This window comes from Larus michahellis, chromosome 1 (assembly GCF_964199755.1).
Source record: "Larus michahellis chromosome 1, bLarMic1.1, whole genome shotgun sequence".
Classification (NCBI taxonomy): domain Eukaryota; kingdom Metazoa; phylum Chordata; class Aves; order Charadriiformes; family Laridae; genus Larus; species Larus michahellis.
The window spans coordinates 197354393-197380651 of NC_133896.1; the positions used below are offsets into that span (position 1 = coordinate 197354393).

Here is a 26259-nt window from a genome sequence, read left to right on the forward strand (position 1 = left end):
CACCCTGTTCTCCAGAGCATGGGTGAGCCACGTACCCAGATGTCATGGGGATGGACCTGAACTCTGTGCTGGATTCAGTGCCCTCACTCACCCTGGCAGCAACAGCATGGGACTGCCATGTGTCAGGGCAGATGGCACTGCACCGTCCCAGGGATGCTGGCTGCCACAAGGCTTAATTCGTTTTGCTTCATTAGGGAGACTGGACATTGGAGGTAGAAAGGGTCACTCCAGCTTCTGCAGAGGGCATCCCTCCTGGGAACACTTGCCACCCCGTGTGACCCAAACTCCCACCACACACCAGCCAGAACCCCAGCTTTCTTGTGTCTCCATGAAGAGTAACCAGCAAAGGGATGGCTTTGCTGTACCAAGTGGCTGTCTTGGTGGTGATGGCTTGGGGATTACAGAAAAAAAGGAGATACTTTAACCGTTGGCAAACAAAATGCTTTATATGCATCCTGCAGAGTACTTCCTTGCGTGCAAGGCTGCAGTCCAGCCCTAGAGTCAAGACCCAGCTTATCAGTTAGCATGTGTTGCTCTGTAGAGCCACATGTACAAACTCTACATCCTTGTTATGCAGTATTTACAAGATCCGATAACACGCATTTAATAATATATTGGGAAATCTGTGCCATTCTGCAAGTTTAGACAATGTCTCATCTGAAGGAACCCACCACACGTGTAGGACCATTTTGAAGGGTATTTATTTTCTCCTTGGTTCATGCAGTTACAGTGGACTTTAGCCTGCCTCCAGTGGACTGATATTGCTTGTAAGGAAAATGAAACTGCCTACAAAATTATATTTCCTTTTTTTTACATATAGGTACCAAAGTAGTTAAGCAAGGCAAAGATTACTGTTATGAGTCAGGAAATTGGTACAGAGACAGGTTATACAACTTCCCTGAGGTCTTACAGCAAGTCACTGCCAGGTGGTCCTGTGCCCTGACCATTGTGTCAGTCTGCCTCCCTGGACCAGGGACTGAAATCACGCAATGAATATTCATTGATTTCAAAGAGCCTGGAGAATTTGATGTTCCCATGCACCAGTCCCATGCTGTGGTGTTTGAAATAGTGTGGCTAAGAGCTATTCTGTCTGTCTTTGTTTTGTTTTTTTTTTTAAATTTTTCACAAAATCTAACTTTGGCATTGTCTCTCTAGCACAGAGAGATGAAAAAACCCTCTCTCAAAACCAGATCAAAACCTGAATATTTTCTCTCTTGGCCATTTCATCACCATGGTACTGGAGTCCTGTTGAAAAGCAAATAAATAGTGAAGCCCTCACATGAAGCCTGTGAAGGCATGAATCTTCATCTGAGATAGGAAGGTTTGCCTGTGTTTCAGAGTGACACCAGCAGTGGGGCTGTGTAGGGATTTGCAGTGTATTTGGATAACACAAGAAACTAAGTTTATCTAAACACTTTCTTATGTTATCACTGTGTTATCCAAACACTTTGTTAGTGAGACTGGGAGATGAGGATGTGTGTTAGCCCACCACTACTTAAATACACTTACACAGTTCCTGTGGGTTTAATTTTTGGAACTTGGGAATAGATTTAGCAGATGGAGTCGCACTAAGGGTATGGAAACTACTTTTAGCTCGTTTTTGTCATAATATTCTCTGAATACTTCGGCAGAAGAGGTCTGCCACCTGAAGTGTCTTCCTCTCTTTTGACTTCTATTTTGACTTCTATTTATTATCCGATCTTTTTTTTTTTTTAATTTACTGTTGAGAACTTTAGGGAATTACACTGTGGGATGCTGGCTATTCTTGGCTTGGGAAGAGTTCAGCTGAGGCCAGTAGAGTCTATATTCATATGCTGGTGTGGTTTGACTGAGAAAAAATTTGATGTTTAAAACTGAACAGGAGTGAGACCATAACACCTAAATTAGCAGCCAGGCAGTGGACAAAACAACCAACACCTTGCAATGACTTTACCCACGGAGCAGGAACTCCTGGTCCCTTCTAACCCCCTGGGAGAGCAGAAGGGAAAGGAAGGTCACATCCTCTGAGCCTATCATTGCAGCCAACAGACCACCCACTGGCTTACACTTCACCAGCAAATGTGCCAAGAAGACACTGAGAGGTTGTGCCCAGGGAAATACCGGCTATTCTGCAGGCTCCAGCCACAGACCACAGGTTATTTTGATGCATTTATATAGTCCACGGGGTGGATGCAGGCTGGTTAGCCCACACAGGAATACACATCAGCCACTCCAGGTCAGACCACAGCCCCATCCAACCATTATCATGCGTTGTCCATCCAGGAAGTCACAACTACTTTGGGAAAAATATAACACTGGGATAAGCATGTAGTGATGCTGTGTATGTTATATATCTTACCCGCATTCATGTGGTTCAGGGAGGTCCTGAGCCACGAGCTGGAATTCTGTGCTTAATGGCTCTTGCTGGATTTTTTTTTCAGGAATTTATCTTGTCTTTTTTTTTAACTCTTCTGACTTCTGGCAGCCACAACATCCTCTTAACAATGACTTCCGGGGTCAGCTATGCAAATATGAAGAAATATTTATTTTCATTCATTTTGAACCTGCCTCAAGTTCAAAATATTCTTACTATTCCCAACTTCATCCACTGCGAGAAGACCCCAGCACTGCCAAGTGGTGGGCAGACCTTTGTAACAGCATAATGATGTTGGTTTGCTCTCCATTGCTTTTCTAAAAAGTTTTAAAATCCTCTTTCCTTTTTTGTTCCTATTGAGTGCTTGTATGGTATTTTCATAAGCCTATCCAAGATCTGTTTCCTTAGTGATAATAGTTCGATTAAATCCCATCACTCTGCACTTTAGGGTGTTTTTTTCTTGGGTACATTTATCAGCACCCAAAAGCTACAGTTTGAATGCCTTCTCAATCAATATCCTAAGAAACTTCAGTGTTTCCAACGAATTTCTGTTTTGACTTCCACATTAATTTGGTATTGTCATTACATTTTGCCACCTCGCTACTCAGTCCCTTTATAAAAATCATGTATGGACAGTGGACAAAACAGGTTCCAGTGCTGATCTCTGTGGGAGCCCACTGGGAACCTCACACCATTGTGAACGTGGAATATTTATTACTATTTTTGTTTCCTGTCTTTAAGCAGCCATTAAGCCACAAGTGGCCTTTTCCTTTTTATCCCTGATAGCTGAGCTTCTTTGTGATCTCTTGGTAGAGGATTTTGGAGGAGCCTTTTTGAAATCTGTTACTATTCATTTTGTTGATTTGACATCCCGGAGCCCCTCTATGGGAGGACTGATGAGAGGAATCACTTCAGCTGTCTTGCCATGACCCTCATCTTCTTGGCTTTTTGCATTTGTCCTTATTTCTCTAAGTTTGCCTGGGTGGCTGGTGGGGCAGTTACGTCCTTTTTCTCCCTACCATCCTTTGTGCCCAGAAACACACTACTGTTGTTGTTCTGAGCCTGCATATTATTTCTAATCCTTTGCTTGTATTAGAGCTGCCTTCTGTGGTGTGGCCAGGCCACTAATGCTTTTGTAATTAGGAGATGCATTTTACACTGGTACTATTCACAAAACATGTGGTTCTTAAAATGTAAATGGCTTATCTTCTGATGCTGCAATGGGGATGCTGTAACAGAGGAAAAGGGTATAATGAACTATTCAGAAGCCTTTTCTCCTGGTTTGAAGTTCATCAAAGGTGTCTATAAGCCTGTCTTTCATGCATAAGAGGAAGCCTTGCTTTGCAGTACTCATTTGGGGATGAAGGGATTGAGAGCAGCCCTCCCGAGAAGGACTTGGGGGTACTGGTGGATGAAAAGCTGGACATGAGCTGACAAAGTGCACTCACAGCCCAGAAAGTGAACTGTATCCTGGGCTGCAGCAAAAGAAGTGTGGCCAGCTGGTCGAAGGAGGTGATTCTGCCCCTCTACTCCACTCTGGTGAGACTCCACATGGAATACTGCATCCAGCTCTGGGGTCCTCAGCACAAGAAGGACATTAACCTGTTGGAGCGGGTCCAGAGGAGGGTCACAAAAATGGTCAGAGGGATGGAACACCTCTCTTAGGAGGATAGGCTGAGAGAGTTGGGGTTGTTCAGCCTGGAGAAGAGAAGGCTCCAGGGAGACGTTATTGAGGCTTTTAAGTACTTAAAGGGGGCTTATAGGGCCCTACAGGGCCTCCTCTTTAGCAGGACCTGTTGCAATAGGACAAGAGGTAATGGTTTTAAACAAAAAGAGTCTAGATTTAGACTACATATAAGGAAGAAATGTTTTTACAGTGAGGATGGTGAAACACTAGCACAGGTTGCCCAGAGAGGTTGTGGATGCCCTAACCCTGGAAACATTCAAGGCCAGGTTGGACGGGGCTGTGAGCAACCTGATCTAGTTGAAGATGTCCCTGCTCATTGCAGGGGGGTTGGACTAGATGACCTTTAAAGGTCCCTTCTAATGCAAACTATTCTATGGTTCTGTGATTTTAAAAACTCACTCTCAGACAGTTGACACAGCAGCTGCCTTGCCTCCAGAACACACCAATATCGGGCTTTCCGGTTAAACGATCCTCTGTTGAAATGCTGTGCAGCTATTAGCCACTTCCATCCCGTTTCCCGGCTATGTCGAAATCTCACAGAAACTATTTTCCTTTTGCCCCAGTCCGATTCCTGGCAGCCCCAGACAAGCCCCAGACCCTCAACACCCCGGCACAGCCTCAGGAAGACAGTCGAAGTGCCGCTGAGCTAGGGGGAAGCATTTCTGGCTGCTCTGGAGGCCCTGCTGTTTCATACCCTGTATAAATGAGTTTGCAGCCTGTAGTAGTCCCAGCTCAGCTCTGAAACAAACGTCTGCGTTCAAACACAAAACATGTTTCCTAAACAGCGGGCAATGAACTTTTGCTTTTAAGAGTCCCGGTCCCAGAGACAGGATTCAAAAGACGTGAAGTAAGTGAAACCATCATCATAAATACAGCTTTGGGCTCCCCACATATGACTTTTTTCTCTTCTTAAATTTGAGGAAGGAGCAATTGCCTGCTGTTAACACTTGAGCTGCTGTGCAGGCATCTGTAAAGGCAGGTACAGGTAAGACATATAAGATGTGTGGATAGGATAGGGATCGGATGTGTGGCTAGGACTCCAATATCCAATATAGGATATATTGCTACATAGGATATTGGACTTCTGGCCACAATCCAGGAAATGAAACTAATCTTCTACCTGCAGGATTATAGAAGGGAATCCAGAGATCAACAAGTTAAAAGCAGATGCCTGATTTTTTTTTCTTCTGTAACTTGAAAACAAGAGTTTCCGGCTTCTTCTAACTACATGTCGCTAATGTTAATAACAACTGTGCTCCTCCAGTGATTAGGAAGCTGTGTTGTTCTCATAGCACCCGTGCTTTCAAATGAAGAGAAGCCATCAAGTTGACATTTAATTTTAGATGCGATACAACAAGATAAGTGCGACTAACAATAAAAGGGAAATGGGTCATGGCAGGAAGATCAAGTGGCTGATTACTGTGTGAGAACTGCAGGTTCAATCCAAGTACGGCACCATGGACCTATCTCACAGTTAATTAGGAGGGGTGCGTTACAAGACATGAGTAAAGGGTTCTGTTATATGTGAATACAGGTGGGAAAGTGCTGTTCATCTCAATTTACCCTCAGTTACCCCACTGCCTATAGCATTGCCTCATGCCTACATGAGTAATCTTCTAAGGCCAAGGTGGTGTGTAGAAACTCACACTGCTCAGAAAAGCTGATCTTAAGTGGATAGTTCGTTATCAGATGTATTTTAGTGTTTCTAGAGTACACCGCACTGTTCTCTCTAGCTGATGAAGGCACCCCGCTCTCAGTGAAATGGAAGCCGATCTCAAGTACTGCCTGTGATAGTTCAGATATGGGTAGCCCTGGGGCAGGCTTTTTCTGCAAATAGTTTACTCTTTCCCTCTCATACCAAATGCAGTTACAGGTAGGAAAGGTAGAAGAGAGACATAAAAATCAATGAACAGAAAATCAAGTGTTGCAGTTCTGCCTATGAATATATCCAGAGAAGAGTACGTATCCTTGAGTTGACTTTGTCAATTATACTAATAAACACTACGCAGGTGTCAGCAGTGCTGTGCTTTATTAATAAAACTTTAAGTGAAACTTCCCGATCTTTCAGAAAATTTCAATATCCATCAAATCACTGTTTGTCATGTTAGATGTCTAGCTGTGACACATAGGTATTATACTATAGATATAAGTACAGACTTTCCTGATTCAGGCTTAAAATCACTAATTCCAGCTGTGGTTTGATGAAGGGAACTCCATTCCTGCACAGAACAGTTGCGACATGGGTGTGTGGGGTTGGGTTTTCATCTCATGGGCTGTGCTGCTGTTGTGTCGGGCAGCGATTTCAGGTGTGTGCTGGAGCTTCCCTGCAGCCTTTGTAAAACGCACAGAGAAGCTTTCATCTTTAAGTGCTTTTATGAGATGCATTAGCATGAAGTTCAACGTTGCTCTATTAACTATTCCAGAAACAGTCTGTAGACTGAGACTGAAATATTAATTAGCTCCCTTATATAACAGCTTAGGCTTCTGTAGTACTTTTTGTCTGAAGGATTGACGGACAAAGGGGTTTCCTGGTCTGAATGACACATTTTTGAAAATAAACAGCGAGTGTCAAGGCAGTCACCAAATGAAGAGACAGTAGTTTTAAAAGTATGTAATGAGGACTACTTCTTTCCTCCACCGTGCACAACTTCAAGCACTTTCAAACGAGCGCCGCAAGACCAGCTAACTCTTGTTGTTTCTTGTTCTATTTGACTACTATGTAAGTGCTGGAGCGGAGCCAAAGAATTCAGCCTCAGCAGAGACAGCGCAAGGCAACGCCGAGCCTGGAGCAGCCCTCTGGCTCTGGAGTCGTGTTTGGACCCTCGTGTCCGGGAGGAAGGGAAAATTACTTTTTGCAAGAAAGACAGGAAAAACTGCAAAGGGAGGCTCCTCATTCTGCCTTTTGTGACCGCTGAGATGTGCTGCTGGGGAAGCTGGGAGGGCAGCTCTGCCCCATTGCTCACCCTCTGTCGGGGATGTGGGAAGGATAGGCAGCCACAGGAGCACGGGGGCTGGTGCTTTGCTCTCTATTACAAGCATATAACTAGGTTCGTTGAACCCTTAATGGACTTGTTCCCCAGTCAGTATCTTACCGAGGCTCCTTCCTTGGTTTTTGTTTCTTTGGGCTGGCTTTTGAAGCATTACGTTTCTGTTAAACTGCTTCCTAGTCTGTGGGAATATAGCAAGGAACAATGCAGAATCCCATTAGCTGAAAAAGTCAATGCATTTTCCAACAGAAAAAGAAATCCCTATGAAAATTTAAACAGAGTGCTGTGAAATGTTAATAATTGCTTTTTCCACTAGCAATAGCATTTTATAAGTAGAATTAGATCAAAGGACTGTAGATTAATCAAATAAGAATTTCCCTGCATGGTGGTAATGTCTCTTTGGATAAATACTGTGCACATCCTTGACACTTGGGAGTCTCTGGGATATTTATTCTTCAAAAGACAGCAGCTGAGTGGCTGACAGGCTGACTTGGCAACCTGGGGTGGGAACAGAAACCATCCCTTCCCTGCTGCTCAGGCTCTTTCCACTTGCACCTGCATGGCTCTCCTGCCTCTCCACTTTGCACAGCAAGGGAGAGAGGAGATGGTCATTCCCATTCCCTGGCTGCCAGCGACCAGCCTGTTTGGGAATATAAATGGTAGTGGTGCCACCTCTTTTGTCTTGAGTTTGAAGTCCCTACTGGGAGTCTCAGAGAAGCCTGTACAGCCACGCCTGGAGCAAAAACCATCAAGTACAGGACTTGCAGGTGCTGTGGATAGTAAAAACAGGCAATGGAGGCTTTCAGTCTAGAGCATTCATTTTAAATTTCTAGTACCCAGAATTATATTTCTGTGTTTTACGGCACTGCAGAACTCCCACGTCAATGAGGAAAAAAATTCACAAGGTGTAACGAGAACAGATTGCATCTCAGTAAAACCCTGCCCTAAGGGGTTTGCAAAGAGTGAAATTTTAATGGGTAATTGTGAATGAGACAGCTGTCCTTTTTGCCCCTCGTGTTTAGGTGGCTACCTCTGCCCTTGCAAGCTAGCCTGACCCTGTCCTGTGCGAGTGGGCAAGTCCCAGACAATGCCACCCCACGGCCCTGCCCTGGTGGGCAGCATCATTCAGGCTGGAGGAGAACTCCATTGTATGAAGGCGCGTTGTGATGTATTGTTGGCCTCAAGGCTGGAGAGCAGGACAGAGACAACAATGTCACCGCCAAATGGAGTCTGATGAAGTCAAGATCCTCCATAAGTTGGGATGGGGGTTGAGCCCCTTCTACCTTGGGCTTGCATCCACTCCAGCAGCAGTTGGTGCCCCATCCCCCAGCTTGACCCTGGCCTTGTGGGAAGGGACAAGCATTTGGGAGGTGGCAGCATAGTTCCTGAGCTGTGCAGGATCTCAAAGGTCCTTTCCAATCATGAAGATTCTATGATTCTGTGACTCTCCTCCCCTGCCTGCACATGGGTTTTGGCAGGAGCCTGTTCAGCTGGGTTGGGTGGGAGAGCCTTGTGAGTCGTCGTCATTTCCAGTTGTGTGATACTGTGAAATTGATCTCCAGGGCTGTGAAATTGCTTCCCATGGGACAGCTTGTATCAGAAACTGTCTTGATCACAAAACTCCCTGGCAAGAGCTTTGCTCCTTTAGAAATCAACTCACGCTTAGGGTGTATTAAACAAAAATTGGTATTATAAAATGTAATGGAAAATTATTTGGCAGGCATACTAGGAGGGCATTTTCAGTATATTTTTACTCAGATTTGCTGCATGTTTGCTGATAAAAATTCTGCTTCCATTTGATTAACTAAAGAAATGGCATGTTTTGCAAACTCAATGGTTGCTGTGTAAGACTGAATGAAAACAGATGCCCCTCTGTCCATTAAAAAAGCCCAGAAGATGTTATGGGAAGGAATCTGAAGAATAGAGTCTCTCCATCTCCTTCCCTTCTCAGAAGTTGTGACCAGTTCTTGGTAACACTAATATTAGGGACTCTTGGGTCTTGTTTACTGCTGAGTGCCTGCTGCTAGGTGCTGTTGATTTTTATTTTTTTTTTATCCCAAGGGCTTCATTTGTTCCAGTGCTTGTTGTACCGTGTGGTTTTGAGGATTCAGACAGCCCTTCCGTAAACGGACTTTTTCTTGGCAAACAGGGGTATGATTTGTAGAAAATTAGCGAGGGCATCTTCTGCAGAGATGAGTCGACAGCTGGGCGGTGTGGAGCGGAGGAGGAAAAGGTTTTCAGCCGCCTTGTGTACTCCAAAACAGGCATTCCCGACTGTCTTCAACTTTTTCTTCTTTGCTTTTGGAACCAGCCCCTCGGTGCTGGGTAAGCGCCATCCATCCAGCCGGGGCTGGGGCAGGCTGGCTGTCCCGCTCCAGCAGGCTCCACTTCCACGAGCTGGACTCGGAGCGATTGGCCCGTGCGGATCATGTGGGAGAAGCAGGAATCCTGAGTTGTAGCTTTTGGCACTCCTTTTTCTTTTAAAGCGCTTGCTCTTTTCAGCTCCCTAGGGCTTGTTTCCTCCCTCCTTTCATTACCCTGATTATAATCTGGAGTAGCCACAGCGGAGACCGACGGAGTGATTTTAAAGGAGCAGAGATGTTTAAGCAGGTGCCCAGGACTTCTGGCACCGGCTGTTACTACCTAAACTCGGTGTCACCTGAGGGCCAAGAGATGTACTTGCGATTCGATCAAACCGCCCGGCGCCCTCCCTACAGGATGAGCAGGATTCTCGCCCGTCACCAGCTGCTGACGAAAATTCAGCAAGGTGAGTTACTGGCAGAAGCTCTCCTTAGCCTGGCGTTGTCACAGTGTCCGCAGGTCCCCTCTTTAGTAGGAGAACAGGTTTCAGTGCCTCCTATTTCAGGCTCTTTTCCTGTCTCTATTTTGAACTAATCTGGCTAGACTCAGAGCTTGAAACAGTCATTCATACCTTTCTGTTTCTACACATGCACACATACAGAGAGAAGCAAGAGACAAACGCTAGTGCATGAGTAGCTATTTAACTAAATTACCTTTTAATCATAAACCGTGCAGTAGCTTAGGTGCTGAAGTTCGTCTTTTCCGACTGGCAGAGCAGTTACTGGCAGCAGTGCATCTGCTCCGATTGCCACAGGTAAAACCTGCAAGTGGTAAAGCACAGAGAGAACAGATGATTATCCAGTTAAAAACAGAGTGGCTGTTTTAATTCCAGAGCGTCTGGAAGAAGGCAGCTGGGATAACATGCTTTGGAAACAAGCGTGTGTAACTGTCAGAGGATTAGAAAACTTGTCACATGTCCTTAAAAATAATTGCTGACTTGGCTTTGTGCAGCTGCTTATGCAGTTATCTAGGCAGTCATTACAGATGTATTGATTTTCTGAATATATATCCACTGCACTAAAGCTAAATGCAGATTGGCCTCAGAACAAATCCTTTGGCCTGTGCGTGCAATTTAAAATCATCTTCAGAATCGCTAATGCAAAGGTAAAAAAATAAAAGGCAACTGGATGGATTTTTCCAGATTAAAAAGCAAATCAATACATAGTTTTGTATTGATCATAGTTTTGTATAGCATCCTGTTTCCAAGAATACCAGTTTCCAAAGTGCAGAAAAATGCAGGAAAAGAGTATGTCATGTATTTGTCATGAAAAAAAAATAAATACTGAAGATAACAGACACTTTCTTGACAGCTTGCAAAAAGATGTTTGATTCTTCTAACTGGGGGAAGGCATAGAGTTAACGTTGTTTACTGTCGTATCTGGCAAGTATCACAGAAGTTGGTGTGAGCTTCTGACCAGGGGCAGTTAAGTGGAGTGGCTGTTTCTGTGTGCTGCTTTCCAGTAAGATTCTTTATATCCGTGGCTGTCAAACTCTGGCAGAAGTACAGGGATATAGCGATGAAACTTTTATTGCATTTATAAAGAAAACAATACATAATTCTTTGGCCAGTTTTAAAAAAAAGATGAAAAAGATCGTTTCTCTGGCAATTAGGAAAGCGCAGTTGTTTGCAAGGCGGTCTTGGGAACTGGTTGTGTTTGAAGGATGCTGGTGCTCACTGCAGCTCTAATTTCAGGAAGGATATTATGTCATTCTGTGTACCCAGTGTACAGCCTGGATTGAATGGAAAGAAAGGGTAATTGATTTGTCTCCAGGTTTATTTGAAAATGTTTTGGGTGCAGTGCTAGTACCAGCTGAATTTTCAAGCAGCAGCTTTGGATGGGATGGATCAACACAACTCCTCTCTCTCTCAGGGTGCTGTTTAACGTTCCCTCTTGCAACCTGTAACCCATCAGCTGTCTGGCACAGCCAGGGCTGCCAAAGCCACCCAGCGGTGCCGAGGCTTTTGAGAGGCTGTGTGGTGGGACAGGGAGGAGTTTCTAAGCGGTAGCTTTTCTGCCTGCAGCTCATTGCATGGAGGGTCAGTCCGTGGTGGGTCATCTCTGCTGCCCTGCCACCGCTTTCCAAGCTGTCCCACACTGCGCTGTGGGAAATGATGTTTGTATTGCGCCTTGATGATGTGATATATGTCACAGTTCAGTATATGAAATACTTGCGTATTTTGGATCACTAAGAATAGATTGCTGATTCCTTCACTTCTTTTATTGGTGGAAAACTAGGGACAGAGTCCACTGTTGGTTGTGTCAGTTCATTAGCAATAATGAAATTAGGTGTGCAAATAGATGCTGATATCTGTGTATGACTCCATATGTAGGAATATACACATCTAGCGGAAAATGATATGCAAGGTACACATCTTTTCTGCAGTGCCCCAGCTACTGAATAATTTATTACCAATAGCTGTGTTAGTAATACCAAAAAAGCTGAGTCTAGCTAGCATAACTCAATCTGAAACCTCCAATTTACACTTAATGGATTAAACCCTAAACCCATCAGAGTGACTGACAAGACTTGTAGGGGGGTTCTCTGGCTGAGCGCATCTCCCTCTGTGCCTGCCTTGTTCAGAGTGTAAGCGGTGTGAGGGTACTGCAGCCAGTCCCAGTCCCAGTCCCAGAGGGTGCTGGAAGAGTACTGTAAAATGGATGGAGGAATCAGCCTGTCCCTTTAGAGGTGAGTGAGTTTTAGCCCATCGGCAGGTGGGATTCACTACTAATGGAGTCCCACAGAGCAGCTTATTACGAATGTATTGGAAAGTAAATCAGGAGATGCAAGATGAAACCCAAAACTTGCTTTCAGTCACCGAATTGAGTAAAGCATGTAAATCATCATTGAGACTCCTTGAATTCGTATGTCCTTGAATCATACATTTTAAGGCCATTAAGACAATGCATTTGAATGCTGCTACCCAATTCTTGTGTAAGCTCCTCCCCATCTAATCATTGTTTGAATTATAGCGTATGTTTAGAAAAACATCCAGCCTGCATTTTAATATTGCTGGAACGGTGAATCCTGCCTGGTTAATTGCTTTGCTGAAAACAGATCTGCCACATGTTTAAGTGCTGAGCTGCCTTGGGGCTTGTTTGAATACCTGCTCTCTACTTCTTGTGCAGGTATTTTTCAGTTGCTGGTTTTCCAACTGGGGGCACCCACAGTAGGAAGCACTGAAGTTTTTACATCAGGGATATTTTTCCTTAGTGAAAGGAATGATTTACAAAATCACAGTGTATACAGTTTACAATGTATGGAGCACTCAAAGCTTCCATTCCAGGATAGGAACCTGGTTCACTAATACAGCATAATAAAAAGTGCTGCATGTACTTCTATCTTTTTGGTCATTAGCTGCATGTACTATTCCAAACGATGCTAAATACTCTATCATATTGTGCAATACAACTTTTTTTCCTTCTTTACAAACATATTTGCTGAAGAATCGTTCCTTTGTATTTTCCTTTGGTGTTAGTTAAAAATAAACTAAATGAGTCATTAGAGGAATTATGCTATTTAATCATTTCTAAAAAGAAAACCACCACAAGGGAAATGAAAGGAACTAGACTGTTACTTTAATCAGATCATACTTTGAAAGTCCTAAATATTTGGTTTATGTACACCACCGGCTCCTTGAGGCAGAATTATGTGGTGGCCTGTGAATGTGAGTAGTAATTATCTGTCTGATATTAAATAGGTATTTTCAAAATGTGGTCTTTTGATGATTCCCTTTCCCCCATAAGCCCGTTAGTTTCCATGCTGAAGGGGACACATGCCTCAGCATAAAGGAACAGGGTGTAGCATGCTTGGTCTGAGGTATTTATTCAAACTCTGTATGCAGTAACTGTGTGAGAATTCATAAATGATTACTCATGTTCTCTTTAAATAAATAAGGTGGTGACTTTCAAGAATTTATATTACATGAGTCACAAAGTTGTTATTTCTTTCGGAGTACACGGCTAAATTCTGGGGAGAACGGAAAATACAAAAAGTAGCTGTAGGTAAAAAGAAATGAAGAATTAAGGCCATACTCTGAAAATGTTAGATTGAAATCATTGACTGTGCAGTACAGGTAGAGTGTAAGTCAAGGTGAACGAAGCCACATCTGCCTCTGCACAGCTAGGCATCGCCTGTAAAGAAATGTCCCCATTCATCTGTAGTAGAATTTGATTCTTAGACTGCACTTTCAATAAGAAAATTATATGAAGAAATAAATGGAAATAAGACAAATTCCTATTCTCAGTGAGTAAATTCCTGCCCAGGGTGAGTAATGCTCTGTGATTTGTCTCAGTTCATGGCCACAGGCAAGAGCAGTTGAAGAGAATCGTTCGATGGAGCGATGTCAAAGCATACTATAACTTTTCAGGGCAAACTCTCTGTTCAACACTCAGCAGATGTTTTATACTCCTATATGTTGCAAGTTCAGTTTTGATCTTTTTTGAGTACCGTTACCTCTGTGTCACCTGTGCTTGTCTGGTTTGAGCGAGCGTTAGAGGTACAAACAAATGCTGTTTTCTGTCTACAGTCTTCCCTTTAGAACTAGTTCAACGTGTTTAAGTCTTCTCTTTTCTAAGCATGAGTACAGTTTGTGGAAAGTGTTAACAGAGGGATGCGAGTGACTTGGCAAAAATTATGCGTTTTTACGTGACATTAAATTTCAACCATTAAAGTAAAACAACCCAAATATCAGCAATAGACAGCTGTGATATACTTCCATACTCAAAAGGAGAACTTGGAAGTCGCGTAAGTGAAAATGTTGCAGTCATAGTCTGCATTAAAAAAGCCTGGATCACATTCTGGATGTACACACAGGTACACAGTACTTGTCCATCACTGGAGATGGGAAACGGGATACGCATATGTAATTAAAGACTGTGGTTTTGTTCAGACATGGAAAGAGAACAAAATATGGTTGTTCAGGCAACATGAACCATAGCGTTTCCCACATTCTGGATGCTGGCCACTTTACCTACACATCTTTAAACCTCATTATCCAAACCCAGGATAGTAAAAGATTAACCAACAAGATTCAGCCTTGGTGGTAATGATGCAAACACCCCCACTTAGGTCATCTCTGACCAGTGCCAGTGACCTACTGCCTCTTGAGTTTATGGGATAACTCCTGGCAGCAGCAGTTTGTAGTTCTTGTTCAACCTCCAGTGCCTCCGCTTGCAGTGGCCCTGTGTCCATGCACCAGCCCAGGTACGCAGGAGAGGACAGGTCTGAGGCTGGGGTGGCCCAGAGCACCGGGAGGAAGATCTTCAGCTGTAGAGCTGCCTTGCAGAGGTCAGATGGGACGTGGTCCGTCACCCTCTCCAGTGTCAGACACGTGTGGGGCAGGCGCCTGCTCACACCAGAGGGATCTTTGGATCCATTAAACAGTATCAAGTCTTGACTAAGTCTGTGAAAACTGTTTCTTACAGCATCTGAAGGCCCATTAGAAACTGAGACCCTACATCACATGAAGCTTCTTCACCACAATCTTTCCTTCTTTATACACTGTCTTTCCTCAAGTTCTGTGCCCTACACTTGGAGAAACTAGAGTTCTTCATTTAAATTGTAGAATTTCTTTTAAAATAATTTTTTTCTAAACTTGGACTCTCAAATGGTTGAAGTACTTGTGTGAAACTTTCACACAAAAAATGTGAACATCCTGAGGGGTATTTATATACTCAGAATTCCCTGAGGTGTGTTTATAAAAAAAAAAAAAAAATTAAGAAAAAGTAGTGTGAAAGATTGCAGTCCAGCTAATTAAAGTTTAACAAAGTTGTACTTCATAGACAACGTGACATTTGAAAGGGAGAAACCTTCACTGGAGCCACTACCTGGCAAAGAGGTTTAAAAGCTGAAATTATCAAGAAATATCTGTGTGGTATGTATCAAGAAATGGCCTGTGTGGTACTGCAGATCAGACTTGGTGATGATAGTGGTTCCTTCTGGCCTTACAACTTCACAGCCACTGAGTGCTGGTGACACTTCTGCTGACACATGCAGGTTGGACACCAAGAGGGAAATCTTGGCTGTTCTTTTAAGTTAGGGGACTTTTGCTCTCCTTTTCACTGAAAGCAGGATTTCAGCCAAGGTGAAATCTTAACTTGAGACATTTTCATTTTGAAATTGTTTGTGGTGAAATGAACAGCTGTAGTTGTGCTATGTATCTTCTGCATTGATCACTGAGGAGATTTTTAATTTTCACATTAACCTTATTGTATAATTAGAGCCAGTTATGTTAAAAGACATTTGATCCAATAAATACAGGATGTATGCGCAATAAAGGAATCATTAGTGTGCTAATAATTATATTTTGTTTAGTTGAAATTTAGAAGAAGTAGTGGTAAGTCACTGGGGTATATAAAATGCTACATAACAGAAGTAAAATAGAAATTACTCACAAAAATAAATTAATTAAAAGAATCTGCAGATAGCACTTTTGTTACCGAGACACTCTTATGTCTGTATTTATACATAAGTCCCTGAAAATAAAGTGCAATATTTCTGCCCTGAGCACCATAAGAGTTAATTAAAAAAATCTGCAGTTTTAGGTTCCAGCCAGATATTGTTTTCCTCTGTAGGCAATACATCCTCAAGGACTTCTTTTTTTTCTCCATTTTGGTTCAAATGCGAGCACTGTGATGTCATTGATAGCATCCTAGCCATAGTCATTCTTTTTATCTCACTTGTATCATACAATATTCTCAGACTTTTAGTTGTACTTAGAACAATTATATGAGCTGTTTCTTCTAGGGCATCACATATATTTAGATTAGTGCCTAAGCCTCTAATGGAAGGGACTGAGAAAACAGGTCCCTTGTAGTTAGGTTATTAGGTTATTAAACAGTTGTCCGTAGTTGAGTTTGTTACACCTTGCAATAGCTGCTTTTGAGGGTAAAATGCTTGATCCAGTATATGCTAGTTGTGTAATTTCTTATTTATACTTATTTTATAGGTATTTGAATGTGGGCAAGTCAGTAAACCCTCATCTTCATGCCTCGTAAAATTCTCGTGTGCGCGCTTTTCCTTAAAAACCTGTTGAGTTCCCCTTCAGGTTCAGTTCAACAGGTCAGCTGAGCTTACTAGAGCAAATCACGACAACACTAATTGCACACCATAATATAGTGGGGGAGAGGAGGGCTTGAGCACCTTGGGCTGGGCTATTTAGAAGCTATTTAAGAGCAGACAGCATGATTCAGAGAACTGGGGAGCGTTATGGTTTAGCTGAAAAGAATGTGCGTGACTCAGTCTGAAAACACGTTGTGGCTTTTCATCTCTCATCTGTTATAGGTCTGAGGAGGTTAGTTCTACTGGGAGAAGAAATTCACTCCGTTACACTTCAGACTACATGGGATTTTGACTAACATACACCTGCAGATGAGCAAAAGTTTCTGTCCTTGTGATAAGTTAGGCGAACTGGGAGAAATAACTTAGTTTAAAATATGGGCTGTGCAGTACATCTTAAGTAAATACTATCCGCCAAGCGTGGAAGCTGCTGTGCTGGAACATACCAGACGTTTTGCTTTCCACTCAAAGTCCTTTGCCAAAGAAGGACTCAGCCCTGCAACTTACTCTGATGAATCTTCCTCTGTGCTAAAGGAGCAAAATAATAAATCCTAATAATGTCAACTGGTATTGTTTTAATGAGCTAGATATTACAGGCCTTTGGCAATAGTCGTGCTCTCTTTTAATAGGATTGTGGTTGGAGGAAGGTCTGTTTGTGTGAGGAAAGTTTTCAGGATTTGGAAGCAAAATCTGTCTATATATTTATTGTCTCCTCTCATTTAGTTCTACGGCCTAAAGGGTATCTTTGTTCCCTCTTAATGTGTCACTAGCGTCTTTCACGGTTTGTTTACTTTATTGATTGTGCAATGTTTATTTCTAATTCTCCATCACTAGAGTGGTTTAGGAGCACGGAACAAAGCAGTAAGTTCAAAGTGGAATCTCTGCATTTAATTCTAGCTCTTATCCTCTTTAGTCACAAACACATACCCGTCAGCATCACCCACCCCCAAAACCTGCCATCTTTCTGGGAGATTTCTCAGCTTCCTTCTTGAAACCATTTGCAGGAAAATATGACGCCCTCTCATTAAGGAAAGGCATTTCCTTGTAGGCTGCAGTACAGCTTCTACCGCCGAATGTGTCCAGAAGTGAGGATGACAGCACAGCTTTTACTCTTCCAACACCTCTCTACAAGGGAGCTGCCACCTCTGCAAACCCCCCAGCACATCCGGAACCCTGGTGTTTTTCTCTAGATCTCTAACAACTCTTCCCTCTCCCTTACTACACGCATCCTTTGGGCCAATACTTCGATGTGGATTATCCATGTTATCGACAAGCTCCTGCTTGAAGATGTTAGGTGTGAACATGTCATGATCCTGTGTTGTTACTAGGCTTACAGCAGTAAAATGTCCGTCTAAGTTGGAGTGGGCTTGTCTGAACTGATGAATAAGAGGGATGGGAGGTGAGTTGGACTGTCGCTGAGCAGATGGCTCCCTGGCTCTGTTTTGGCCTTCTCCAGCTACCTCAACCCAGAGCCAGTTTATGGGAGACAGGACTAGTCCTAGGTAATGCGGACATGAGCCAAGCAATGCCACTTGATCAAAAAATCAGGAATCAGGCAGTCTTTCATTGAGCAGTGTAATTGTAACCACTCTTCCTACTGCCATGGAAGATGTAAAACAAGGAGAAACCTTGCTCCACAGATCTAAAAATCTAAACATTAATGTTTCTGTAGAATTTACCCCAAGAAAAGTAAAAATTTCTTGCTGCAATACAATTTTTAGTGCTTTGAAGTTCCTGAAGAAAATATGCAAAAGTAAATGTATCTTATTGTGAACTGCTGTTCCATTCCTGCATAAATGCAGAAGTAAATTCTGTTTAAAAGTCTTCATTATTTCATATTACGCAGCAGACAGTTCACATTAGTTAACTACAACCCCGTTCTTCTTTTGAAATCAATGTCGCAAATTTGTGTAAAATCAGAATGCACAAAGACTACTGCAGATAATTAGATCGTATTGCTTGTCCCAGTAACTACAGCATCATCAAGCATCCTTCCAAATGACCTGAGATTTGAAAAAGGACCAAAGATCTAAGATGACTTTAGATTTGAGAAGGAAGAAGTGTCTCTGTCAACACTGGGATCACATGAGCTTAGGACTCGTGTGAAAGGCACAGTCCTTTTGCATCATTTTGGCTTCAGGAAAAGGCAGAACCATTAGTTTTTCCTAGTCTCCAAGTGGTATGGGAGTGGGAGTCTGGACAGGACAAGACTCTCAGAGGCGCACAATTTGGCTTTTTCGTAATATATTTGGCAAACTCAAGTGTTCTGTGAGATGAATCTAAGTTTTGTGTCTTTAATTGCAACTGATGGTGGCAGCTGAATATCTAATCATTTTGTAACTTCAAAGATAATGACTTTCTCTTCCTTCAAACATTTATCTGAGGGGGATAATGTAAAATCCAAAAGTTAATGCTTGGTACAGACAGTGAGGCAGTAAGTCCTTGGCTTTTAATTTTTTTCTTTTTATTTTTACAGCTATATTTATGTATATTTCTGAGGACTTTTTAAAACTGCCATTCTGTCAGCTTCCCTTCATTAAAAGCGTGGCGATCTGCCTAGGTCTTACGCAGAATTAAAAGGAGTTTCGTTTCTTTTAAATTCAGAAAGCATCAGACTGTATCTGTTTTAAAAGTCCCCTCCAAATTATTCAGAATACTTTGTCCAAAACCACTTTAATCATTCAAACTGCTGATTCTGCATTAAAACCAGACACCTCTGCCAAAACCCGAGCCATTGCAGCAATAGCTGCGTTTCATACCGCTGCCTGAGCGATGTAGCCTGGATTGAATAATACCGGCGCTGATTCATGGCCGGGGTTATTATATCTTCATCCAGCGCTTCACGCCGAAAGCCAGAGCTGCCTTCATCCCACCGATGGCCGCTCAGACATCGCGTGAGTGGTGCTACCAAAGGGGATGCTGTGGCCGCGGTTCATCTCTGACCTACTTCAGGCCATCCCTCCCCAGCAGCTCCCAGCCCTGATGTCCTCATCGAGGGGCCGCGGGTGCCATCGGGAGGCGATGGGGTGCCCTTGCACCGGCACAGGGGGCACGAGGCTTTGTCTGTTGGGGCCAAGAAAGATCTATTCACCAGCAGCTTCAGAAGGAAAGAAGAAATTTCCGGTGACATTTTACTTCTCTTTTATGTGCAGCTATTTTTAGAGGGTGCTGCTGCCACTCACGTCAAACGCTTTGTGTCTTTTGGGTTTTTGCTGAACTGCATAATAAGCGTTTCAGCTCCCGGGTGCATAATGGCAGTGTTATTTGCCATTAATAATAAGTCTTATTATTTCAAGTGGCCTCTCATCTTAAGATCAATTCATTAATTCTGGCCTCTGAAGTTTTTAGAGGAAACAATTGCAGATGCCAAAAAAAAAAAAAAAATTAAATTAATTTTTTTTTCAGCAATACTTATTTTCTCTAATACCGGGTTCTGAAAATCTCTTTTAAGACTGACAAAGCAGATGATGCATATTTCAAGGCTGTAATCTGGCTTCTGACATCCACAGCTGAGTTGTTAAACTGGGTGTGAGAACTGGAGAACTGTGAGAAATAAACTGAGGGAAATTTAGTAGCTTTTCCATTATCCGGATTATCTTTTTTAGTCCGAGAGTGCAAACCACTTTGCACCTCATGTGCTCACGGAAAGCCAGCAGCAATGAGAGCTGCGTGGAGGGGTCACTTATGTTCCTGTTAGCCCTGTTGTACATTGCTGCCTCCCACAGTCACTAGTCCAAGGGCTACTCCTGACACATGGCAGGTGGCCTAGAGCCCAGCACGTGTCCCACAACCCACCCATGAAGAACTGCTGTGGCCCCGTCACTGCTGCCAGTCAAGCTTGCTGGGGGATGGAGCTCAGGTTCATGGACATGAGACATCAGGTGGACACATACGAGAGCAGAGTAAGATCATGTTGGCTGATTAGACTATGGCGTAGAAGCTGAGAAGCCAGAGTTTGCCTGGTTTTATCTATCTATCTATCTATCTATCTATCTATCTATCTATCTATCTATCTATCTGTCTGTCTATCTATCTATCTATCTATCTATCTATCTATCTATCTATCTATCTTTGTGTAGATATTTTTATAGATATTCCTATGTATATTTATGTAATTTTATAAGTCTAAAAGTTAGATTTCTGAGGGCACTAGGCACATTAATTACACAGATTTAAGCAGTTCACTGTTGCTGGAAGTAGCAATGACACAGAATTTTCTCCTCCACCCAGAGCACAGGGAGCGCTGCTCAGTACCAGACCCAGCAATCCGCCCTCGTCTTTCTGCAGAGTATCCTGTCAGCTCTTAGAGGTGTGAAACAAATACAATTCTTTAGTCATTTCACTGATTTATATAGAAATTAAGATTTCAGAAAGTGTAGAAATCAAAAGTTTTAACCCATGCAACTATCATTTCACCATCCTGCTTTGCTTTATTCTGACAGTACTCCTGTCTGCACTTTTCTGGCACAGGGGAAGTTGGTCTCGAGAAGGCTTCGTTCATTAGCTCTTTGATAGCCTCCAATTAGGACCACAGGCCAGGGCTGCTCAAGGCATCCTCATCTGGACTGGTTCTACAAACAGCAGCCTGCAAAACACGCGATATGGAAAAAAGAGTGCATATTACTGTATCATAGCCCTGAGTTGGGAATGTTTTCTGCTTCCTTGACAATAATGGTATTTTGGACTTGTCATGCCCTGACATCACAGGTTTTAATTCAAACCAGTTATTTTTTCATAACTAAGAGCACACAGGTTATTCAAGAAATCATTTGCCTACTTGACTTTAACAAAATAATGGTGTGTTAATCAGAAATGTCTCAGACCTTTGAAGTTACATTGTTGTAGGAAGTTGCGTTTTAGACCACTTCTGTATAAGACTTTGCTTACGTGAAATGCAGCATTGCTGTGGGACTCTCCTTGGGCATGTGGTCTACAGTTATTGTACAGCAGGAAGAGAGTCTTCATCAGCCACCGTGTATGTGAGAACTAGAGAAAGACTGTAGTCTAAAATCCTGGAAATATCCCATCTTAAGGCTTTTTTTTTTGAGGACCAATATAAGACTACTGGCATTTTCATTGTAGCTCTATAGAGCCATTTACTCCCCATCCTGGCAGGGCTTTCTATAGCTCCGTGATGCCTGCTGATGGATTGTGAGAGCAGAAAGTTCTTCGAAAAACGCTGGCCCCAGTAAAGAGAGACTGTGTCTTTTAAAATACAAGCTGCATACAGCTATCCATTTAAAATGAATCAAAAATACACCACCCATTTTTAAAAAGTATTCCTTATTGACTATGTAGCAGCTGGAAAACTATAGCAAGTTTTAATTATCTTCAGAAAACAAAAAGCTCTTGCCAACACATGCTGGTTATTATCAGCAGCTGCTGTATGCTGACATACGCTTTCAGCTCATATGAGGCTCAGCTGTCTTAAACAATCATTGTAAAATGTAAAATAGATTTATAGTGATGATCATTTCTTGTTAGATACTTAACTACTGATGTAATTCGTACTGAATTTGGGTTCGCGTCTTTGTTTAAGCTGTAATAAAATTACATAAAACCACGATTAATGTTTCATGTAAGAGGTGCAAATAGCATGCAACAGGAATTTAAAATGTTGAACTGCAGTGCTTTTTTAACAATTCATTCAAAAGAGTCAAAATCCCTGTTGTCATGTGTTTAGCATTTGTATAAATGTAAAATTTGACTTTCTGCCTTTAAGTAACAATTACTACAACTTTATCATAATGAAAAAGGTACAAATTGATTGGCTGATTTAAACAGAAATCTTTATCTTTTACAATCTTTATTTTTTATCTTCTTTTAGCAGAAGTGGAGATCTTTATGGCAGTGGCTGTTGTCAAATCAGATGCTGCAATTTTTTTTGCAATTTTTTTTAATGACATTAATGTACTCTTCAGAATCTGAGACACCAAGAAATATATGCGATATTTATCCTTCAGTGTCCTGTAGAAAGACACATAGGTATGGTAGATTCTTTTTCAATGTATCTAAAGCCTGCATCTTCTCCAAACTGGAAAATCTGTGATTAACTTGATTTTCTGTTACCTTATATACTCAGTGATGTCTCTTAATTTTGCACTGACAAAGTAAGTACAAAAGGTATCGGGCAATCCGAATCTTAACCTGGAGGGAAGGGTTACAGTCAGCAGACTGGACTCTTGACATTTTAAGGAGTTCTTCAATACGGATTAAATATATGCATGAGACTCTACATGGTTGTATTTTACCAAAAAATGTATTGACTTTTGGACTTGAGTTTTCATCCGATATGTTCTTTAATCAAATTACAATCTACTGAAATACAGTTCAGATTCTAGTTTTAAGTAGGACTCGGGTGACATTCACTCCTAGAAAACAGGCAGTGTACATATGGTTACATACTGTCTTCACACCACCTATGTAAGGGACATTTTTCTTTCCTGTCTCAGAGACCCAGAGTTCAGGCCCCTGAACAGATCCCAGCAAAGAAAAACACCAGGCCAAAACAAAATAGCTCTAGTTTGCAGACAAATAATCTGTGCAGGAGCATCACAGTAGCATCACAAAGTTCATGGAATACACCTGGTTGTAGTCTGGTGTTCAGAAGCCATGACTGCTGGTTTGATAACAGTCTACTTCACTGAAGCTTCTTAAAACCTTCCAAACTTCAGTGAACAAGAACCTCCCAGGCATCGAGACCAAAGACTTTACCCAATCACAGAATAATTTAGGTTGGAAGAGACATTGGGGGTTCATCTAGTCCAACCCCTGCTCAGAGCAGGGACAGCTAAATCGGGTTGGTCTGGGCTTTGTCAAGTTTAGTTCTAAGTAGCTCCAAGGACTGATATACCACAACTTCTCTGGGCAACTTGTGACAGTATTTGACCATTCATGGTGAGTTTTCTTTTCCCTTATATCTAATTGGATTTACAGTGCTGCAACTTGTTTCCGTTGCCTTTCATCCCACAGCTGTGTACCTCTAAAAGGAGTCTGGCTCCACTTTCCTGTTAAGTACATGAAGCCAGCAATAAGCTCTCCTAGCCTTAACCATTACTTCTTAAGGTTAGACAAACCCATCTCTGCCAGTCTTTGTCCTATGTCAAGTGCTTCAGCCCTTTGACCATCTTGATGACCCTCTGCAGGGCTTGCTCTGGTATGCCCAGGACTTTTTTGTGCTGGGGAACCCCAAACTGAACAGGGTGGTCTCACAAGTGTGGATTAGAGAGGAGCAATCACTTACCTTGATCTGCTGGCTACATCCTTCCTAACATATTAGTGCAGTATGAGGGTGGCCTCCTTGGCCAAAAAGACACACTGCCTACTCATGTTCAATTTGTTGTCCAACAGGACCCTCGAGTTCTTTTCTGCTAGGGCTGTCCCCCTCCAGTTAGCCCCAGCCTGCCTTGTTGCAGAGGGTTATTCCATCCCAGCTGCGGGACTTTAGCTATGTTGAACAGTATGAGATTCCTGTCAGCCAGTTTCTCCAGCCTGTCAAGGTCACGTTGAAGAGCAGTTCTCCAGCACACCAACTATTTCTCCATAGTTTGGTATCATCTGCAAACTTGCTGAGAGTTTACTTCATTCCATCATCCAGGCTGTTAATAAAGACATTAAACAGTATCAGTCCAGTATCAGTCCCTGAAGGATGCTGCTGGTAACCAACCACCAGTTGGACTTTGTACTGCTGATCACAAACTGCGAGACTAGTGGTCCAGCCAGTTGTCACCCACGTTATCTATCATTCACTGACCTGGTTTGACTATAAGGTTGCTACGGGAGACCAAGTCAAAGACAAGCCTGCTTGTTCTGCCTCCTTCCCTAACAGCCAGCAGAGAACAGCCCATTGGTTATGGTGTACTTACACCATGTCTATGAATGACCCAAGCTCAAGAGCTTGCCCACATTCCTATGGCATAAGCAACAGTAAACCTTTCTCACTTGTAACTCTTGTCCTCTTCGGTTTTATGTATAATTTAATAACTATATGTCAGCACAGATAATTGAACCGGGAGCTCCAGCCTCATTGATCTATGCCATAAGTACTACGCCGCAAAGTCAATCTCTTTAAACCTTCCAGTTCTGTAAGGTACTCCGTATTGTATCCATAATTCATTGAATTAAACTAACCTGCAGTTCTTCTGCAGTCTTTAAATATGAAAATATAAGAAAGCAGAGAAAAATGAATTAACTCAACAGCTTTGTTTAGTCGTGATTTCTCTTGGAAAGCTGTTGATGTGTATTCAGTCAAGTCCAAGGAGTTGATGCCATTTGAATTAAATTTTTTTACACCAGCCTGAGGAGGTGCAGATTAGTTTAAGAAAATACGGGGCAAAGGAGAGATACAGGGCGAGATAACAGGGGAGCGGCAGGTCTGTTCCACCCGTCCCAGTATCATTACTTCCCGTGTGCAGCATGAGGTGGGGCCGTGCCAGCCGAGCAGCTGAAGAAGCCACAACTGAGATCAACTATAAGGCAAAGGGAGGGGTAAGGAGACACACAAGTTGGGTCACTGCTGTCACTGCTGCAGGAGATAAAGGAGTCCACCAAAAATACCCAGGGCTGCTGAATCAGAAGTTGTTTTTCAGCCTGACTTCTGAGTCTTGCTCTTGCCAGCGGCAGTGTTTAAACTGCCGTTACCCGTCCAGGATTACAAATATGACTCAGGTAAATGAGGGCAAGTACATGCAGGTCTACTGCAGGGTTGTACACACAAGAAAATGAATCTGCATGGTTTTTGATTCCTGTGAAAACAGAAGAGTTTGGAGCTAAAAATAGGCATCTGGTTATTGCTACCTGCCCTTTTTTATATCCTCTGCCCCAATTCCTATCAGTAGAGGAAAAATAAAAAACCCAGATAACAAATGCACGTAAAAAACATTACTTATTCTTTCTAGAAAACATTTAAAAGCCTATCACATATTTCTTTTTTATGATCAGAGTAGTTGTCTGGAGGAATTAACTTAGCCAGATAAACAGTTTTATTGGTTTTCACTGTTGATGGCTTTAATAATAAAGTAAGTCATTCATGAAAAAAAAAAAAAAGCTCTGAAGTACAGGCTTAAAGGATTTTGACCTAAAAAAGCCTGAAGGTTTAGATTATAAGGAGTCCACTGTGATTCTGCATCTAGAAAACCTAGAAAACCTTACTAGAGTCTCCTCTTAAATGGAATGTTTTGTACCACATCAAAACCAGAAACAGTTCCCCTGGCTAGCAGAAATAATTAAGCTTACCATTTATTAGAAGTGGTGTTATGTGTTTTCAAAGTAAAATGTGATTTTGAAGATGTGTTTTTCAAACCTCCCTGACCCTCCTCCCCAGACTATTCGAAACCCTCGAGGTAAGCAGAAGTGAGTGGTGTTTAGCACCCTTTGAAAACACTGGGAGCATCTCTGGAACGTGGGATCTGTAGCTGTTACTGCAATTTAAAGAACAGAAGATGGACGTAGCAAAGCTGAGAGATTTTGATAGGGGATAGATGGTAACAAAGCAGCGAAGCCAGAGTTACAATTCCAGATTCCCCAACGCTGTGTTCACACTGCCTTTCCAGAATAGAAGAACATACAAAAGGCATACCAGCACTACAATAATACCATTTATTTCATGGGGCATTTCACCTACAGCTCTTTCCAAAGGAACCGGCGAAGATACTGGTATGGCAGTAGCAAGGTGACAGAGGTGGCAGCCGTCAGGTGCATAAAATCTCTGCATATCAGTAAGATGGTACTGGTCGAGGCAGGTAGCTGGCATGGAGCACCCTGGGGACAATCCCTGACCTATTTTAAAAACAACAGTGGTGGCTATGACCTGG

The 26259-nt window shown here is 42.5% G+C and overlaps 1 protein-coding gene across 8 annotated transcripts in view; it reads left to right on the forward strand.

The window, feature by feature from the left end:
• The window catches only part of STARD13 (StAR related lipid transfer domain containing 13), a 308854-nt gene that overhangs the window by 178486 nt on the left and 104109 nt on the right, over positions 1-26259 (forward strand). The window contains exon 1 of one of the 8 annotated variants that reach the window (XM_074567789.1): positions 9216-9794. The exons of the other annotated variants lie outside the window; for them this stretch is intronic. Coding sequence (XP_074423890.1) covers positions 9626-9794 — 169 coding nt within the window. The 5' untranslated portion in view covers positions 9216-9625. Of the gene's footprint in view, positions 1-9215; positions 9795-26259 lie in introns of those variants that run through there. 8 annotated transcript variants of the gene reach the window in all.